The sequence below is a fragment of the Xenopus laevis genome, chromosome 1S (assembly GCF_017654675.1).
Source record: "Xenopus laevis strain J_2021 chromosome 1S, Xenopus_laevis_v10.1, whole genome shotgun sequence".
Taxonomy (NCBI): Eukaryota; Metazoa; Chordata; class Amphibia; order Anura; family Pipidae; genus Xenopus; species Xenopus laevis.
The window spans coordinates 192,015,999-192,031,669 of NC_054372.1; the positions used below are offsets into that span (position 1 = coordinate 192,015,999).

The following is a 15,671-nucleotide window of genomic DNA, read 5'->3' on the forward strand; positions in this document are numbered from 1 at the left end:
ACTGAACGGTAAGGGATCATAGCTATATTTTTTTTGTTGTATTTCTAGCAGGTGGTAAACACAGGGAACACTGTAGGGTACATATAAAATTGTTTTGGGGAGACCATTTAACTATTTACTCAAAGGCCAACTCTTTTTGTCTAAACAACCTAAAGGTGTTATATGTTCTTTTACATATTGCTATGGTTCTTCTTCCTATGCTGTAGAACAAGTTACTGTCATAGAATCCTTATCCTGGTCTCTATAGCTGCATCAGATATTGACCCCTGCCCCTTGGCCAACACCTACAACCCACCTCCTACTTAAGCTAAAACTCCCTACCCTTCCCCCTGTAAATTTCCATTAGCATATTCCAGCCCACCCCATGGCTAAGTTACATACTCTTATCAAATATGGTAAGTGTGAAATGAATATGGGTGTGAAATATTTTGGACTCATTAAAGTCGTTACCATAAATATTGCTGATATAAGTAAACATTTTAACTTGTCACTTTATGTGAAAAACATCAGATTCTGGATGATAGGTCAAGGAATCCGTGTGCTTTCAAAACCTAAACTGTGCCAACATCTAGTAAGTGTACCATGAAGACATAAGAAGAAGAATATATTTATGGATGAACCGAACAATACTTGAGTACTAAATCATATTTAAACCTTTTAAAACAAGCGGTTTCCTACTGAAAGGTTCCCTAAATATTTTCAGTAGATGGAGCTCCAAGGATTCTAAAAGGAATTTTGATGGTTACTGAGATGGCCAAAGTAGCCTCTTTGATGTAACTCTGGCTTCACCTGTATTTGAGCCCTTAAGGTTTTTGTCAAAATATACTGGATGAAAAAGCCTCTCTACTAGTGACTTCTGCAATACATTGGTCCTTTTCCTCCAGAATGCATACTGTATCCTTTAAAGGCTACAGCCAAGAATGTAACCTTACCATCAAGATCATTCTCTGGTGTTTCTGCTGTGTACCAGTCTGAGGAGGGTCCAGTTCCATTTACAGTCATAGCGGCCACTTGAAAACTGTATTGGCTGCCTTTTTCAAGCCCTAGAAAATGAGAACAAACAACTATTAAGTAAACATAAAATGAAATGCAATTACCAGCAGTGAATTGTCATATTGTGAGTGGTAACAGCTAAATGGAAATTCAGTTCAGTAGACAACAACTTGAACACTTCATTGACAAGACCAAGATCCTCTCTATCGCCTCCATGTACATTCATTCCCATATACAAACCCTCTAAACCTAATCAGAAATATCCTTTGCTTCTTTCCCCTTTATATTAAACTTAGAAATTTTATCTACTACAACATCATTCTTTCCAACCCCTATAAAGTTTTCAACGATGGTTTGGGGCATAAATTTTATGTGCAAATTTATACTTTTTTTCCACATGCTGCTATGCAGTGGAGCCTTAATCCTTTATCATTTTTTCTTGGTGCTACATTAAACACACAGGCGAATCGCCAAGGTATTCATTGAGGGCAATGTACTCACTAAAATACTCAAAAAATTCAAATAGAAAAACAAGTTTGTTTGATAAATTGCAAGAAGTCTGAATCAAAATAATGTCATATTTGTGAATTAGATCATGATCTGACCTGTGAAGAGATACCAGAGGTTATTTGGTTCTAGTGTTTCAAGTTCCCCCCTCCGGGTTGTCTTTCTATGCCGAATCTTGTAGCCCGTAATGAATCCATTTTGTGTTCCTGATGGAGGAGGTAACCAGCTCACTTTTATACTCTGAAAAGAGACATATGTCAGGGTTAATGGATGCATGAAGCACAAAGGATGGATACAAGCAGGTAGCACTTTGCATGACTGCTGATATGTCTAGCAATGTAAGATAAAGAAGTTACTTTATTAGAGATCTAGTATCCAATAATACTTACATTGTCAATTCCAGGACGTGATTAATCACTATGAAGTCACACCAGCCTTAATTAGTTTTATATATATAGTCCATGGCTGTAAATATGTTTGCCAAATAATGGGTCTGTTATGCATTATACCGCACATTGGGGGGTCTATGCAATAGCAAAATGACAATTCCCTGCAAAGTCATAGTGCAGCATACCATGTTACTTTAAAAATATCTTGAAAGGACACATTCTAGCTAGAAGAATCCACCTTAAGGTGGCCATATACGGGCAGATTAAGCTGCCGATATCGGTCGTTTGGACCAATTTTACAGCTTATCTGCCCGTGTATGGGGGCTTCCGAAAGGGTCTTCCCGATCGATATCTGGCCACGATATCGATCGGGAAGGTTTGATTTTTAACCGACCGACCCGTCGGAGCCCCTTGGCGCATCGTAATTCAATCGAAGTTCGAATTACCCCCGATATAGCCATGCCAATAGTGGCATATCGGGGAAAGATCCGCTCGTTTGGCGATGTCGCCAAACGAGCGGATCTTTGAGTCTATGGCCAGCTTTAGAGCCCATGTAGAGAACTCTTGTTGTGCCAGAGTCTTATTTTCTTGGGTAAATGTCATTATAAGCCTAAGCATCGACATAATGAAAACATGAGGCGTCTGTTACTGACTACTAAAATAAATGCTTTGGTGTTCCTTATTAACATAAATATGTGATTTCTGGCAGACCCCTTGAGGCAGACAGCTATGAGCATATTATCTGGATAATAGATCCCTTTTTGGTTTAGATGGGTAAAAGGTACAAATTTATGGATGATAGATACATGGTTACTGCTCCACTGTAGTAAATAAAACAGGATGAATGGTTAGATTAAAAATGTTAATTCTGGAGCTATAGATATTAAAACCAATAGTAATTTGCTATGTTGAGAATCGAAATAAAGTATTGAACACTGAAATATTAGTAATAGCCCTTCTAGATGTATGCACCAATCAATGAGGGGAAGGCAGGCTTGAGCTTTGCAGTGATAGACTTAAATACAACACTGCTGTCAGATATGGGTCCTTGTACCAGACTGTATCTTGGAGAACATTGTGAGACATTGAGACATTGTAATAATTTGCATAGAATTCTCGAAAAACGTTATCCTGGGAAGATCACATATCTCTTCTTTACATTTTGAATAAAGCTGAAAGTGATGGTTTACTATAATTTTTCTTTGAACCAAAGGATTCATTGAGGTTCCTTTTCTCACCCTTGGTAGTAACTCATAGCAACCATTCAGCGTGTATCTTTGGTCATTCTACTGTAAGTAGAAGAATAAAATTATGCCTCTCATTGTTTGCTGTTGGTTACTGCCTTGGTGCGGCTGAGCTTTATAATTAGCAGAACAAGTTGGGTCTATTCCAAAAATATATATCCCCTTCATCCTGATGTTATTTGAACACATGATTTGACTCTACTCTTTGACTAGCAAATGTACTTAACATAATTTTATTTCAGCTACTTTCAAATGTCATTTCACTTCCTGAACAACAAACGCTTGAGCTGTGAAATATTTCACATTGCACTAAAATGTTGAATCATTTGCTTTAAACCTTTTTTCTTTCTCGACTTCTCTGAAATAGTCCATAATTTATATGCAAAACCAAAAATGGATTTAAAATACAAAAGAATATCCCTCATATGCAGCACTAGTTATGAAGGCAACTAGTTTACTTTGCTGATTCATTTTAAATGGACCACACCATATTCAGGTGGAAAGGTTGTTAGTTACCCAAGTTAAATTTGGTTTGAGTTGTCTGGCTGCAGCTTAATGTGTTAAATGTTAAATGTGTCATGTAGTGATGGGCGAATTTGCAAAATCGCGCCGGCGTCTCGTTTTTGGCGCCGGCGCCCGTTTTTGATGCCGGCGCCCGTTTTTTCCACGCCGGCGCCCGTTTTTTCCACGCCGGCGCCCATTTTTGGCGCCGGCATCGTTTTTTCGAAAAAAAATTTTTTGATGCCGGCGAATTTTTGACGCCGGCGAATTTTTGACGCGAATTTTCACGGGTGTTTCGCGAATTTATTCGCTGGCGGCAAATCATGCAAATTCGCTGCGAATTCGCGCCTGGCGAATAAATTCGCCCATCACTAGTGTCATGTCTTTTGATTTGTCAAAATCTCTCAAACAGAGGGGTAATTGGTGAGGAGATATTTGTTTTATTTTATCAAGTGAAAAGTTTTTGCTCAGTGACATGAAAATAAATTCCAGGTAGCAGCAGCCCGGTGTTTCGGAGGTGCAGAGTCTGGCTGCGACGTAGTTGATTTTGCTACAGAAGTAAATCTCACGAGGTGCAGAAAACAGTGTTTAATGTACTGATGCTTCACTCCATATGAGATCTCAAGGAAAATATCATAGAAAGACTTGATAAAAAATCCATAACATTACAAATATGCAGACAAAAGGCGCCTATTTGTAGCTGCCTTCTTATAAAGCAATGAGATCCTCACAAAATATTGGGGAATAAAGTTTGAATGTAACATTGTATAACATACATAATAGGATCATGCTTTTTTGGCCCCCTAACTCTCACATGCGAACATACACAAGCATCTCACTGTAGATGTGAATGTCAGTAATATCTAAAATGAGGGATACCTAGGCTTCCACACCCATTTCCATTACTACCAACATCAGAAGTTTAATATTGACCATTACAAAATGCCTAATGACTTAGAAACGCCCTTTTTTTGTCTTATTGTACCTTTGAAGCCATTATGGCAATGGGAATGGGTAGACCAATAAATCCCACAAATAATAGTCTCAAAAATAGTTTCTGAGCTCTTACTAACCTGCTCAGAGACACACGTGTCCTTGCTATCTGGATAGACTGTGTGGGACTACAAATCAATACCACCTTACTTTCTGTCTACAATGCATTCATTAATATAGACCAGTGATAACCAACCAGTGGCTTGTGAGCAACATGTTGCTCATCAACCCCTTGGATGTTGTTTCCAGTGGCCTCAAAGCAGGTGATTATTTTGGAATTCCTGGCTTTGAGACAAGTTCTGGTTGTATAAAAAAACAGATGTGCTGCCAAACAGAGCCCCCTGTAGGTGCCAGTTCACAAAGGGGCTACCACATAACCAATCACAGCACTTATTTTGCATCCCCAGGAACTTTTTTATGCCTGTGTTGCTCCTCAACTCCTTTTACAATTGAATGTGGCTCATGGGTAAAAAAAAGTTTGGGGCCCCTAATATAGACAACTCAATTCTCCTTCAGTAACTCCTGTTTGACCCCTTCTTGGTACTTGACAATTACATGTAACTGTCTAGAGTCAAATAATACTACAAACTGGAACTATAAACTAAATGTCATGCAGTGTCTTTCATTGGCTCCCTGATTGCATTTCTCTACAAATGTTAAGAGCTGACTTATCAGATACGCAGGTAGAAACAATAGAATTCAAAGGTGCCCAATAGAAATTTTAACCTGTTTGAAAAGCCAAGGCTTTTGCCAATAATGTGATCATCTAGTAATGAGTGAAATTTTTAGCCAGAAAAAAAAACTGCCATAGGGGTAAATTTTCTAAGCAGCGAAAATTGGCTAATTTACTAAAATGCTAAATTTCGCTAGCGTTACTTCAGTAAGCAAGCAAATCAAAGAGTTGTTATAATGCCCTAAACATGAGCCCACTGTATAGTTAATGTTCCATATGTTACAAAATGGAGGGAGAAACCCAGTTACCCCAAAAAAAAATTTAAGGACTTTTGCAGGCTATCACTCTGAAAAAACGCCAGCGTTTTTTGGACATAGAAACTTCATTCACTACAAAATATGATGGAAGTAACAGAAGATGGAAGAAGATCAATGCACTCCATTGCACTTCGCCTGGTCTGAGCTGGCGAAGGAAAGTTTGACGAAAGAGGTAACGTTCAGTAAAATCCCGCATCTAAGTGAATTTGCAGAGTAACACCCATTCACCAGAGATAAAATTTGCGATTCACAGCTAGTGTCTATCTCCTTCTCTAGCGAAGTGATGCCTAGTAAATTGGCAAAGTCCCTTCGCCAGCGTTAGTCACTTCGCCTTTTAGTAAATCTGCACCGTAGACTCCAATGGGTGGAGATAATTAAATTAATTAATTAATTAATTAATTAATTAAAAAACTAAAAAAAAAAATAACGGAAAAAAATTAGTTGTGTGACGAAAAAAATTATACATGCCGCATCAAGCAACAAAAAAGATTTGACACCCATTGAATTCAATGCATTTTGTTTTGACAAAAATTTACGAAACTGAGAAAATTTGCCAAAATGCATTGAATGCATACGCCCACCACTTGTCTTCCACCATACTTACAGGGATATCTAATAGAACAGCCAGACTTTCTACCCAAATCTCACCATAACTAGCTGGTTGTAGGGCTAGGGATAACATGCCTAAGAAGCTACCCTTGATACAAAAAAAATTACTTTCTTAGCTCCTTCCAGCCTCATATTATTTTTATCTTCATATTAGATTGCAAGTTCTTAAAAATGCTGCTTGTACAGGGAAAGAATGCTCTGCGGAAAGCTAGTATCACCAAACAAGAATAAAGACATAATTAATGTGGAATTGTGAAATTGGATTTCGGCAGCGGAATGACAATTAGCGCAGTAAGAATCAAACACAAACTAATATTCTTAGTAATTCAAAAGATTTCATGACAACAACAATGATTATACTCTCTTCCTTGTTAAATAGTCTTACCAGCTTGCAACCCTCTCTTGTTTACTAATTCAGCTAATCTGCTTCTTCACAGTGGGACAGTAATTCGGAATATGATTTTTTTTTTTGGCTTGCAAGAAAGAACAACAAAAATGGCTGCACTTCAATCTTAATTAAATATGCATGTTTAGTAAATGAAAAAAGGTTTATTTATTCTCATATGGTAGTGCCGCTGTAATGATCAGACAGTCCCTGCAGACTTCTTTATGCAAATATTTACATATATTATTACAGTGGTTGAGAAACTTATTTTGCATTTTTAATGAAAGCAGACGATAGGGTGTAAGATGTTTTTACGGTAGTGGATCTCTCTCTATTTCTGTTGTTCTCTTCATGTACGACAAAACTTGAAAAATACTAAGGCTAATCACTGCATATTCTGGTACAGAATGACCTCCACCCAAAGACTGTAGAAAGCAAATAAAATCTGTTATTCTTTTTTGGTTTCCTTCCTTTCACCACACATACCTATACTAACTAAGAGGAGATCTTAAGTAGTCTCAAGGGGCCTTAGATGCTATAGTCCATCCAAGCCACTCTTAAAGGCATTTATAGAATCTGCCATCACAACATCAAAGGCAGGGAATTCCCCAACCTCACTGCCTTCAATGTGAAGAACCACATACACTGGTTCAAATAAATGTTCTGTTCCTTCAGTATAAAGGGTGGCATCTTGTTCTTTGATCTTTTTTAAGAGAAAAAGATCCAGTACTATCTATCTACTGTATGTCCTCTACTGTAATTGTATAGAGTAATTATGTCCCTGCACAAGCACTTGTTCATCAGAAAAAACTTCCTTCAGAAACATAAACCCTCCTAGTTTAAATCTTCCATACCGTAACCAGTTTATTATATAAACTATAATTATACTACGCTGCACTCTCTCCAGCTCATTAATATCCTTCTTAAAGACTGGAACCCAATAATTGCACTGCATACTCAATGTGAGGACTTACCAGAGACCTATAAAGTAGCAAAATTATGTTTTCATCCCTCAAGTTAATGGTATTTTTTGCAAGATGGTACTTTTTTTTGCTTTTGGTAGCCAATGAGTGACACTGCCTATACTTAAACAGAGTGTTGTCCACAAAAATCCCAAATCCCTCTCGATTGAGGAGGACCTCAATCAACTGCCATGAAGTGTATTACCCGCATTTAAATTATTTCTACCAATAGGCACGCACCAAATCCAGGGCTTGCATGCCAGGCAAACCAAATCTGAACCGATTTTAGGTCACACATAAAGAAATCCCAAGAGTTTTTTTCACCATTCCACATATGCAAATTAAGGTTCGGATATGCTTGAGGATTCAGTCGTATCCCAAAAGTAAGGATTTGATGCACATCCACTTTTCAATATTTTACCTCATTTGCTAGTTTTTCAGTTAATCCCAGTCATCTCTATGGAGTCATGTGTAACTTCATGCAGCTTGGTGTCTATACAACTAATCTTATTGTACAAGGGAAACGTATGTCCTTTAAAAATGATTTTTCATAAAAAAAAGACTGTTTAAATAATTTTATTTTTTTGTTGCATGTCTGATCCCCACACACAAATAAATATCTGTAAACATACTTAATATTTGTCCTTCTGTTTCCAAGAACTACAGACTTTCTTAATCGATATGTAATAGATCTAACTAGAGCAAGTAAACAGCTAGAGGTCACCAGACATTCTACTGATCTCTTGTAAATTAATAGTTGTTGTTCTGAGTGATTGCCGAGATGAGACTTGCGATGTTAAAGCCCACAGCTATGAAATGAGTTAACTCTAGCATCTCCTATTCAGAACAAATTTAGAGAATGTTAGACTCTTGCATTCCCAATCAATTCAATACTCTCTTTAAAATCTCTAAGTACCTGTAATTGAAGCACCAACATATTATAATGTATCTCTACATAATAATAAATCTGTATTGAATAATATCAAAATATTGCAAATATTACAAATATTACAAGGTGCAGCTAGGTACCCTTACATCTAAAAATAGGGAGACAAATTTTAAAGGTTTTTATTAAATCCTTTACAAAACCAGACCTTAAAGGAGAATAAAATGTTAAAGCTAAGTAAGCTTTATCAGAAAGGTCTATATAAATACACCAGTAAACCCACAAAGTAATGTTGCTCTGTCAAAAAAAACCATTTCATTTCTTTCCTTCTATTGTGTATACATGGACTTCTGTATCAGACTTCCTGTTTTCATCTTAAACCTCCAGGGCTAGGGCTTGAGCATGCTCAGTTTGCTCCTCTCTCCCCCTTTCTTTTCCCTCCTTCCCTCCCTGCTATAATCTGAGCCCAGAGCTATGACTGAGCAGGGAGAGACTCTGGCAGTAAGTGATGTCACACCAAGCTAATATGGCAGCTGCTATCCTAATCAAACAGAGAGCTTCTAGAGCTGTTTACTCACATATGGTAAATCATTATACAGAATAAATATAGTATTTTAGCTTGCATTATTGTGGCTAATGTATTTGCAAAAAATGGCCTTGGTAGGTTTCCTTCTCCTTTAAAGAGGACAAACGTATTATCTTTTAGAGGTAGAGGTCATTTAAGTGCAGAGGGCTAAGCGTAATTTTGAGTGCAGTCAAGTGCAATGGCCAAGAGTTTTTAATTCTCAATGCAGCGTTTACCCTCATGATCCTAATGTAACTGTGGTCATCATGGGGGAGAAGCAAAATTGTGTCTATTGCACTTTGATGTTGAATGAAATTACACCAAAAAAAATTCTGGTTGGTGTAATTTTCAGCATTTGCCATGAGAGTGCTGTGTGAGAATGTACGCATGCGTCCTGTTCGGCGCGGGCGCGCTAATGCGCGTCGGCGTCTGACGCGGGACGCTGGCGCCGGTCGCGGATGCGGAGGCGCCGGTCGCGGGCACAAGGACGTAGGCGGAAACGCCTGTGATGGACGTGCTGGCGTCATTTCCGCGACGTCAGCGCAGAGACGCCAGTTTGGCGCCAAAGTATCTGTATTTAAACCCAAACCAGACTGAGATGCATTGCCTGGTTATTAGGTTGTTTGAACTGAAACCCTAGCGTCTTGAACTTTTGGATTCCTGATTATCGACCCTTGCCTGTACCCGGATTTGATTACTGCCGCCTGTCTCGACCTTCTTGCCTGTCTCATCGTTTACGGATCTCGCTGCCTGCCTTCTGACCTCGGACCTCCTGACCACAACTCTGCTTAATCCCTTGTACTTTGCAAATCGTCTTACTGGCTACTCTCCACAACCCTGCTCCCTGTTCCACTCCAGGTGGGTAGCGGTTGTGTGAGGCGCTTGTGGGTTCATTATCTTCTGCTCCAGCTCCTTCTACGACTGGATTATACTGGTGAGTTCTGACAGTGCTGTGTGTAACCTATTCTTGTATACTGATGCAAGTACCTTTGATTCATAGCAAAAATTATGAGCTTGCCGTTTTTGATTACATTCCCCTAATTGCCTATTATCCAATAAAATTAAAAAGAGGAGCAATCTGGAAATGTTTTACCATATTTCCCAGGAAGGGGAATTCACTAGAGGAGTTGTTTATTATACATAAATATTTAGACTGGCCCATTCAGTTCATTTGGTTTTCATTTGGGGGGGGGGGGGTTATTTGAATCACTTCCCTTTTCTAGGGCTACATTTCTATTGCTATTTTTTTATTGCTTATCATTCTGCAGATGAAAAAAGTAAGGTCAGTTACAAAAGGGGACTATAAGCACCATATCACGCTACTATAATATATAGGATGCCATTTACTACTTTAAATGTTATCACAATGAAATATTAGTCATTTGAAAAGCTATATTTATTTCAATGTGCGTTTAGCCGGAGCTGTTAGATTTCAAGTAAAACAATTTCAAAAAGACGCTGAAAGTCTGAAAATAAGCACCTAGTGCCCCATGATGGATTATGCCACATTAAACAAATTTTCTGCCTGAACCGAAATCTGAAACGCTTGCACGGTATGAGTGTATTTCAAACCATTAGACTATTTGTACTCAAACCAAAAATAGACAGCTGTAGCTCTTATACTCAAAGATTTCATCTTATCTGCCGGGAGCTTCACAGGGGGAGGTATGGGACCGTAGCATGAGAATATTCCATTTATAATATGTCTCTCCCTCGCCTCTGTTAACTCAGTATCCTCAGTGCATAACTCAGATTTTTTTTATGGCTTTGACCCTTTAAAAAACAGTCATTTTAAGGACTCTCTTCAAAAACCAGAATGAAAAAATGCAGTTCATCTTGATTAATATCTGAAATAAAGGGTACAGCCAGTTGGATAACTCTCCTACAGTAACGTCACTACTGCCTCATTTTCACATGTTATGTGGCAACTTATAGGACCGCTTACATTGTTAGATGGTTAATTTTAGTTATAAAAAAGCAGCTTCAATGAATCCCCCATATTAGGAATAAACATTTACTGACTGTGCACCTCTATCTGTAAATACGCAGCCACCCCAAAAGCCATACAGACATAGACAAATATAGAAACATTTACAAATTTGCACAAAATTAACTGATGCCCTGTATAATTTTCCAGTCCAAGAAGACATCCAAGTCCATGTTAACCTGCTACTGCAACACCACTCATTGCACAGCCTCACCACCCTTATCATATGACTATGAAGATTTTCATTCATCAGGTCATGGTATATCTAATATAAGTAATTCTAAAACAACTGGAGTTGCTGAGTAATCATTGAAGACATTTCACTACTCATCCGAGCAGCTTCTTCAGTTCAATTCACTGGTGTGGGAAATCCTCGGCATATAAACTCTTCCACTAATCCAATCGCAATGGCTGCTCGGATGAGTAGTGAAACTTCTTCAATGATTATTCAGCAATTCCAGTTGTTTTAGACTTACTTATATTAGATATACCCTTACGGTAAGTGCAATAAAGGGCAGATTCCATTCTTTCCAATTAAATTAAACCCTTGTCCTTCTGGCCTTTGCTCTTGAGCAATCTTGGGCTTATTTACCAGGTGCAAAAAGTAAAACTACTACTACTACTTTTTGTGTTCAATTTGTCCCCAGCCCCAATTTAATTTATTCCTTGCTGCCTGAGGGTCTTTGTGGACTCCTAAAATGTAGTACTAATAATTGCAGCTCTATCTAAATGCAGTGCTGCATACATTTAGTGCTACGCAATATGTTGGCGCCAGAGGCGGGCCAGGCAAGCTGGGCTGCCAGCTCGCCCCCTCCCTTCCCCCATCACACACGCTGGTGCGCATGCGCAGTAACGTTTGGGCGCATTGTATACGCGAAGTTCCAGGTGACTCCAGTCTAGGAGTAGGCAGAAGAGGTAGCTGCCCAGCACCCCCTAATCGTTGCACCCTAGGCAGCTGCCTCTTCTGCCTACCCCTAGTTCCGGCCCTGGTTGGCGCTATATAAATACATGTTAATAATAATGAAGGTTGGGCGGCAAATGGAATGACCATAGTGTGCATATCATTTGAAAAGCACAAGCAATGGAGCAGTGCAAGATTCAAGGCACTGGATATCACTATGTTCTCACTATGTTCTCTGTCTAATTTTGGTGAGTGTTGAGGTCTGGGATGTATTAATAAATCGCTTGCACTGAGCACGTGTTACATTTTGTGTCCTTTTCAGGTGGAGTTACAGTGCAGTTCTGCAAAAAAATGCAGCATTGCTGGATAAATGGCAAATTAAGCTTCTGTTTGACTAGTACCTTACCATGTTAGTAAACAATACTCTGTACATCTAACCTGCAGTTCGCAGCTGCTGTTTCTATGATATCCTGTAATTGCCTCGGCATTCAAGCAACAGTTGGATACTTACAGTATCTTTGATTGTTAGTAAGGAAATATGCATCTGTTCAGTATATATATATATATATATATATATATATATATATATATATATATATATATATATATATATATATATATATATATATATATATATATACATACTGTGTAGCAGCTGAATTAATTATGATAGAGAGGAGCAAAAGGAGAAAGAAACATCTTCTACCTTATAATAGTTAAGCAAATACACAAAAACAGTAGTGTGACAGGTGATGTACCACAACTACTAGCAGATCAAAAAGATTAAATACTGATCCCTGCAAGAAGCCAATCAATAGTTTACAGGATCAGAGAACGGACATTCAATGGAGCAGCTATTAGTAGAAGACCTTGGTGGGTTTTCTGCCAGATTTCACACATTTGCTCACAGAATGGAAATTTCAGATGATTTCTTGCAGTGATATTGCCTAGCGAAGGCACTGAAAGTATTCTGAATTCACAATTCCATCTAGCTCACTACAGAACAGTATAATCCTCCTAAATTTGCAGTAGGATGGGATCTATGTCAGAATTTTTGAATATTTCTTGTAAAAATGAGTATTCTTCAAGTTGTTCTTTATGCTGTTGATGATGTCAGAGACCTTACTTTCTAAATGATGTACAGGTATGGGATATGTTATCCAGAAACCTGTAATCCAGAAAGCTCAGAATTATGGAAAGGCCATCTCCCATAAACTCCATTTTATTCAAATAATGCAAATTTTTCAAAATGATTTCCTTTTTCTCTGTAATAATAAAACAGTAGCTTGTACTTGATCCCAACTAAGATATAATTAATCCTTATTGGAAGCAAAGCCTGCTGGGTTTATTTAATGTTTACATGGAAAACTCCAGGTCCTGAGTTTTCTGGATAACAGGTCCCATACATGTACTTGCATTACCACATTGATCAATTCAAACAATGTCAAGCTTCTTTAACATCTACATATGTATAAATACATAAATCTGTGACCTTGGTTTCCCACGTCACTACAATGAGCAATAGGACACTAGGCTAAATACACTGCAGAACTTTCAGTAGTGTTGTTTTTATAAGGGAACAAATTCTCACTTTATCATAAATAAAATCCCAACTGGTTAAACTGAAGGTTATGAAGTGAAAAAAAAGGTTGGTCCTATTGTGGCCTTCTTGTATAAAGTCTAATCTTTAGCTCATGACAATGATTTATGAACAATACATTCAGCAGATAGCAGCTCTACTGTTCCAGCAAAGAAAATAGCTTTCAACACCATGAATGAGCAGAGGGGTGAATCTTGGAGTTATTCTCTGATATGGTCACTTCCTATTTATGGAACCACAAAGAATCAGTGTTGGACTCATAGGGGACAGTTGATTACATCAGTAGGCTTTGCATGTTGGAGATACATATTTAACAGCACAAGGGTCTGGGAAATCAATTTCATGTGATGCACAATGCCCATGATATTTATGGAAAGCAATCTCTAGACCTATCCTGGGATGTGACCTGATACCACATATTCTACTAAAGCCGAAGCGAAACGGCGCAAATTCACCCATCACTAATTACAATATATAATGGAGTTGTTGGAGACTAAAGAATTAATTTTGTTTGCGGTAAGAGATCAAAGTCCAATGTTTTATCGGTGAAGAAAAAAACTTTTTCCATTGATTGTACTTTAAGTTTGACGTTTACACTGTCCCTCTTATTTGAAAAAGCTACAGCCATAGGGCTATCCACTAAATAGCCTAAAAAATATCTTTCTCATAGAAAACAACAGACAACTCTTAATATTAATCTTGTTGCTGTGTAAATTTACCTTTGAGACCTCCTGGAAACAGAGTCTCGATGCCAATGTTCAAACAGAAATCAAATATTATGAATTCAGGAAGAGCTCTGAGCGACACCAAAGCAATAATCCTACAGAAATATGCTTCGCAAGAGGATCATTTAAGCCTTGAAGTACTTTCACTTTTATAGCTTCAAAACAATTATATCTGTAGTTAGAATACAGTCTGGTTCCCAAATTTAATTAATCCCTTCTAGATGTAAACTTTATTAGATCATCGTTCTATAACGTTAATAGTCTGCTGAGTTGGCTCATTAGGTACCATCCATTAGGAAACTGTGCAAAACTTCAGGTCAGAGAAAGGTCTTTCAGGAACTCATGTGTATTCCATTTACGTTGGGTTTTGAAATTCCCAATCAGAATCAGTAATTAAAAAAAAAATTCAAAACACAAAAGCAAGTTTGTCATCTATAAATAATTAACTAGCTCAACATCAGTTACACTGGCTAATAAAATATTGTTAGTTTGGTAGGGTATGTGAATAAGCAGAGGTTTAGCTGAAATGGGTCACCTATATGGGATCAAATTTCATGGGGAAAATACCATTTTTTACTCAAATTTACAGTGGGGGCAGTCAACATTTAGCAAATCAGTCCTATTTGTATATGTTGTAACTCTTCACTCAATAACCTATGTTAAAATATTTTACATCATATTGATATTCCCAGATGACCTTATTTTTAAGCAGAAGTTAAAATGATCCACACAGAACAATTTAGATTCAGAAATTCTACATGTATATAAATGTAATCTATGAAATAATCTGCTGTCAAGAAATACATAATCTTATTAGGATTCCAAATGCAAAAAAACCCTATTATCTTGCACCAACTGAAATGCAATGTTTCTTTGCTAGTGCTGACCTCTATCAACCCTCCAAATTATTAAGCCTATTGACTATTCCTACTGTCCTTGCCTGCTGCTTATTGTCCCCTATAACGTCCTTGTCTGTTTCCCATTGGTTTATGTACCATATGAATTTCCCAGATTTGCTGATACATAATTGGTAGGTAGTCCTTCTTGCCCTTAGGGTCTACATTATTAATAATAAATATTTATTTATAATGACCGATCACTGTGTTTACATTAACCCAACCCAAAGTTAATGTAGGGATTCCCAATATGACACTGGAACAAAGACCCAAACATGTGCCCCTTAGGGCAAAAAACATGGCTGATTTCTTCATGTACAAAATTCAGCCTTGCAACCTAAAGTGGTTCCTTGGCCTCAAATTAACTGACCATTCACAACACAAGAAATAATAACTTTAGTCTATAGAGGTCTCTACAATATCATAAATGCAGACACATTGTAAGCATGGATCGAGTTGTTGGCATTTAAAAAATACTATGGGGCAGATTCACTAAAGGGCTGGTGAAAATTTGCCAGGAATCTCATCCGCAGGGATA

The 15,671-nt window shown here is 37.8% G+C and overlaps 1 protein-coding gene across 1 annotated transcript in view; it reads right to left on the bottom strand.

Moving 5' to 3' along the window:
• dcc.S (DCC netrin 1 receptor S homeolog) overlaps positions 1-15,671 on the bottom strand; it is a 479,548-nt gene that overhangs the window by 78,113 nt on the left and 385,764 nt on the right. The window contains exons 13-14 of the mRNA XM_018244588.2: positions 1,599-1,740; positions 933-1,043 (exon numbers count right to left, since the gene is read on the bottom strand). Coding sequence (XP_018100077.1) covers positions 933-1,043; positions 1,599-1,740 — 253 coding nt within the window. The remainder of the gene's footprint in view (positions 1-932; positions 1,044-1,598; positions 1,741-15,671) is intronic.